Raw genomic sequence first — 5,503 nt, 5'->3', positions numbered from 1 at the left:
AAACTATTAGAAGAAAAACACGTCCAGTATAAACAAACAAAATAATTATAGCTTACGAAAAGCATTCGTTTTAAACCCTTAAATCCTCAAGAATTTTTCACTTTTATGATAAATTCTCTAAATTTAGGCTATATAATCTCAAATTTCATATTTACACTGTAAAAGCTCGGGAAACTCAAATCTATAACTTCCAAAAGGGAGTTCGAGGAGGGTTTGCAATCACTTACATCCCTGAATTTGACCCTGCATGTTATTTCCAGGCCTGGCTTTGTGCGTAACGCCTAATTAGCGCAGGCAGTCATGCAGTTCGACCTAAAACATAAAAAATAAAGAGGAATTCCCCTCTCTTAATGCTTCCACACCTCAGCCAGTATCCATCGAGCTACTAAAGACTTTCTTCCCAAAGGATATGGATCATATTCTGGGTCCACTCGGTCCAGGATCCACCCCTGGGACACGTACCCGTTTGACTTAAATTAATATAAACCAGGCGCAGTCTCCCTTATTCAAATTAAATTCCCATATTCCCGTGCAGTGAGTCCGTGATGCGTAGTATTGAGTTTAACCTTGGATTCATTTATAACCTGCATAATATTTCTAGGGGGCTTGTAGTTTTGCTGTGGTATTCATTTAAATCCTATATTTTATTATTGGATTATTAAAAATCTGCAAAAACTCGAGACAATGCCATACAACATACAGGTCTGAGCTCTGCATAAAACAACATCCTCCACATGAAATAATAGCTTACAAGACACGAATCTCACTCGCCCCTCATCAGGCTTCCCTCAAATTCTCCCCTCCATTTTCTGTATCAGGATAAATGGTGAAACTTGTAGCAATAATACCCTCTTCTTTCATACAAATGCCTCCCCGCTGCCATCACCTCCAGCCCGGCTGCCCCCGAAACCTCGCGGCTGGGGATCTCGGCGAGCCATTCTGCGGGAACAAACAAAAGGCCCCGAAAAGCGAACAAAAGTGAGCACATTTTTCCTCCGTGTCCCTTCTCTGTGCAGAATAACCCCGCTGCCTGCGCCTCAAATGGGAATATTAGGACGTCAATCTCACAGCTCCTGTGCGCTTTTGTCTTTGCTGAGTGCCTGGCTCTGCCTACCACACACCTTTTGTCCGAGAATCCAATAAGAGCCATTATTCCCAGTCCCCAGCCCAGTTCCAGCTCCCTCTTCGGGGTATTTTAGGTGCTTAATCGCGTCCTTTATAGGCCCTCAAATGGAGAATAACTTCCTCCTTTCACATCGCCTGGCACCGGCACAATGAGTTCCTGTGGCCTGGCCTCCTCCAGCCGCCCTCTCCTAAATATGTTTATGAAGGAGAATTTACCACCATGCATCCAATCCGCTTATGGGCACGTTGACCCTGGGAGCCATAAGATGTAACACTATTACTGCGTTTTATTCTTTGCGGCTTGTTATTAACAAAAATCACTGTTTCAGTTGTCTCATATGAATTGAGCGGCTTTAATTCAAATTCAAATGATAGTTCCATTTCTCTCTCTCTCTCTCTCTCTCTCTCTCTCTCTCTCTCTCTCTCTCTCTCTCTCTCTCTCACACACACACACACACACACACACACACACACACACACACACACACACTCACACAACCCAAGTTTTGCATGAGAAAAGATGTGAATTTTAACCTCAGATTTTTTTTCTTTTAAACACAATCAAGTGCACCTTGTCCCATTTCTTGGATTTATTTCAATAGATGTGAAATAGACTAAAACAATATCCTCTGTTGGACCAAAAGCACTTTAAAGCAATTAATTATCTCCATAGCCTAAAAAATATACCATGTTAAAAACAAACATACAAAATGACTTTATGTTTTGAGTTGAAAATGAGGCAAATTGCGCAAACCATGCGCGTAAATTTCCCTTTGTGCTTCATTCCTACCAGTGCCAATCTGGAGCGCCGATAATTACTGGACCACAAAATGAAATTTATAGCATTTCAACTCACTGTTCAATACAGCATCCAGCCAAACTTTTACGCACACTATTTTCGGCTACCATTTGAAGATGAAACACTTGGAGTAGCCCGAGACATTACCAGTCTGCACCTGAAATTTCAGTTTCAATTCAACTGACAGATAAATCCGAAGGCACATCCGTTATATAAGCAACACTGTTTTCTGAGGTGTTTCGACCAAATAACACACACTTCTAAAGGTTGTGAACTGACCAAAATGAAAGAGCCCCATACAAAAAAGGCGTTTGGTTCTGGTGAGGCTACCACGCCCGGATCCCCTGCAGGGAGCCTTGGCAAGGTGTGACGGCTGTCCCTTGGTGTGTTTGGGTCTGTGAAGAGCCTCCAAGGCCACTGACGTTTCCCAAGTTCATGTTCATAAAGGCGTTGGGGGTGTTTGACGGGGGAAGGGCGGGGATGCTGGTGTATGTGCAGCTATAGTTGGTGTTATAAGCGGGGCTGTTGTAAGAATAGGCCGGATATCCATTGTAACTGTAAGGGTTGGATCCATACGGTGCAGCGGCGGTGTAGGTCTGCGCGCCGCCCAGGCACGGCTTCCCGTCCCGGACCAGCACTGGCACCGCGACGCGCCTGGGCGGCGGAGGGTGATGCTGCCCCGCAGCCTCCAGGGACTTGTCCTGCCGCTGGCGCTTGCACTTGTAGCGCCGGTTCTGAAACCAGATCTTCACCTGGGTCGAGGTGAGCTTGAGGGTGGTCGCCAGGTGCTCCCGCTCCGGGGCGGACAGGTAGCGCTGCTGCTTGAAGCGCCGCTCCAGCTCGAAGACCTGCGCCTGGGAGAAGAGCACCCGGGGTCTCCGCCGGCTCCTCTGCTTCTGCACCGGCCTCTCCGAGTCTCCCTGCCCGCCCTCCCCTGCCTCTTCCCGGGACGCCAGCCCACAGCTCTCTGGGCGGGTTGGAGAAGGAAGAAAGAAATTAAAAATAAAAATTAATATATCAACATTATGCCAGTGCTGATATCAGTCCAAATCAGAGTTAACATAACTTCTTTTTAGTTAATTATTAGTTTTGAAGATTAAGTTTGAGCAGGCACACCAGCTCCACAAGTGCAAACAATGTTTTTAAAAACCAATCAAGCTCTGCAAAATATTTAGTGAAAGAGGCCTTGACGCAAAAAAACTGGGTCGTTTCTAATATGGAGAGAGGACACATTTCGATTTTATTTAACAACAAAATAAATTAATTGTGATAAAACGAGACGCGGAGATGCATAAGCAGACCCGGGGAGGCTGATAAAGAAAACACAGTTGTCTAACACATTTTAGGTTAACGCATTTTACGTTGCAGTTCACCGAGCCGTGACCTCTTCAGCTTTTAAAATTACCAGCGGCTGAGATCCTGGTCGCGTTTACTGCATGCTCAATAACGAGCCTGTAAAGAATATGCGGCTCTCCAAGGCGCCTGTGTGTGACTGTGATTGTGTTTATTAGCGCTACTTTGCGGTGTCATTTCTTTTACAGGCCTCTTTAAACTAATTGCTGGTTTATGGTCCACACATCATAACATTCTCTGCAAGACGCAAAGCCGAACCACTAGAAAGTGTTTGACGTTTCCAGACTTAACTAGATTCGTCTCGGGCCCTCGCCCCGGTGATACTGACTCCCACCATTTGATAGCTCTTTATTGGGAAAACGTCTGTTGTTCATAACTCTACCAGCAGAAGAGAACTGCATGGCTCTCCATTCTAAAATAGTTCAAAGAGGATTTTTTTTTTTTTTTTTGCTTCTTCTGTTTTAAATTAAACAAAAAACGACTGCACTATATTTGACCAGGGGGTTCAAACTTAAAATAGGCCTAACCTCAGTGTCCCAGGACGAGTAGATTGATTTTGGAAAATGATCCACTGAACAATGAGGAGCTTTGGAAAAGCCTACAAACAACCATTTTATTGACACAGCTGGCTCACATCAGTTACAAAATATTTACCCGGTTAGAAATAATATTGCAAGTTAGTACAAACAATTATTCCTCTCTGATTTTCAATCAAACTAAACCACAGTGCGTTTTAACCACTGTAGTCTGTCCCGTGGCCCTGTTGATTATTTAGGCTACATAGAAACAGTTATCTATTTATGTATTTTATACAGGCCTATATATCCTTCTGTATACAGTTTCCCCCTCTCGGTGTTGGCTAAGGTAACTGTAAATGTAAAACAGTTTGTTTGCTTCTGGCAGTGGAAGATTTGACATTCAAAATAACTGCTTAGATTTTTTATAAGTAGCCTATATATCAGATCTGATGTTTCCTGTGTATTATTATTATTATTATTATTATTATTATCATCATAACCATTATTATTATTATTATTATTGTATCCTCTCTCGCTTCTCGCTCTTTGTCTGTCCTGTACAGAGGAAGCCTCTCAAGGCTTCCGGCTTGTTCAACTCACTGTTCTCCTGCTCGTCCAGCTCAGCCTCTAGCTTGGCTGCCAGCCCGGGATGGACGTACATGTCCGGGGACAAGCTGGTCTCTCCGCGGTCCTCCTCCCGCACCGCCAGCGCACTGAGGTAGGCCAGGTTGTCCTCGCCGTCCGAGAAGGAGGGGCTGTCCCGGGGCCCTGCGAGCATGCAGGACGGCGGGGTTTGGAAGTGCTGCTGCTGCTGCTGCTGCTGCTGCGGAGACGCTGGGTGCAGGTGGGGCTGGGTGTGGGCCCGGTGCTGGTGCTCCAGGGTCCCGGACTGCTGCTGCTGCTGCTGCTGCTGCTGCTGCTGCTGCTGCTCCAGCTTGAGTATATCCTTGACAGAAAACGGCGTGGAGGTGAGCGGGCTCTGCAGCATCATGCCATCCAGCTCCTGCTCTGCAGCGTCAAGGAAGTGAAGCCCGCCGAGTAACATGCACACTCCCTCTTTTTACCCCCCCACCCGCCTTTTCTAGCAAATAATTGACCTTAATAGCCCCTTCTTTGGTGGTCGGAGGTGCGCTAAGCCGCTGAAATCCCTCATCGCCGTGAAATGCACGAAAAGACGGGTAGTAGTCCCAGGTTTGTCCATGCAGGTCTCCTCTCTGACAGATATAATGTCTGGCTTTGTAAGTGGAGTTTGGATCGGGGCGAAGGAGCGCCTCTGCCTTCTCTGATGTCAGGGGGAGGGGTGTATGAAATGGAAAGTCCGTGTGAGTTGGGATGAACCTCTGGGAGCTGAGAGAGAGAGAGAGAGAGAGAGAGAGAGAGAGAGAGAGAGAGAGAGAGAGAAGGTGGGCGGTGTGACGTATTTCTTGTAACCGTTTTGTTTTCGGGCTACTGTGAATTCGGTGGAAAAACTTGAGTGTAATGGCACTGATTGTTAATCTCTCACTTCTTCTCTGTAATGCAGTCTGACAACCTGCTTCACTATACTGTATTTATCTTTTGGAGCCAAGCCCTCCAGCAGCCTTGGACAGGTTTTACGCACAGAAAGCACAGGCCTGCACGCCTGATAGCCTATTTTATGATTGAAATTTTGTGATTTATACCTTTTATGTTTGCATTTCATCAGCAGTTTTCAAAATTAATCAGTCGA

The 5,503-nt window shown here is 45.8% G+C and overlaps 1 protein-coding gene across 1 annotated transcript; it reads right to left on the bottom strand.

Moving 5' to 3' along the window:
- Positions 1-1,940: 1,940 nt before the first annotated feature.
- Positions 1,941-5,080, bottom strand: LOC115366056 (homeobox protein Nkx-2.3-like). Its single transcript, XM_030061275.1, has 2 exons — positions 4,396-5,080; positions 1,941-2,891 (listed from the first exon to the last, which is right to left on the bottom strand). Exons 1-2 carry the CDS (start codon positions 4,838-4,840, stop codon positions 2,251-2,253), a joined length of 1,086 nt encoding a protein of 361 aa, XP_029917135.1. The 5' UTR covers positions 4,841-5,080; the 3' UTR covers positions 1,941-2,250.
- Between the last annotated feature and the right edge of the window lie 423 nt (positions 5,081-5,503).

The sequence above is a fragment of the Myripristis murdjan genome, chromosome 1 (genome assembly GCF_902150065.1).
Source record: "Myripristis murdjan chromosome 1, fMyrMur1.1, whole genome shotgun sequence".
NCBI classification, from domain to species: domain Eukaryota; kingdom Metazoa; phylum Chordata; class Actinopteri; order Holocentriformes; family Holocentridae; genus Myripristis; species Myripristis murdjan.
The sequence above is the reverse complement of the archived record's forward strand: the minus strand, read 5'-3'. Positions and strand labels throughout refer to the sequence as shown.

Coding starts and splice junctions, on each gene's coding strand:
- LOC115366056 (XM_030061275.1), bottom strand. CDS start 4,840: ATGTTACTCGGCGGGCTTCACTTCCTTGACGCTGCAGAGCAGGAGCTG. Junction 2,892..4,395: donor GCTGGACGAGCAGGAGAACA/GTGAGTTGAACA, acceptor CAACCCGCCCAG/AGAGCTGTGGGCTGGCGTCC.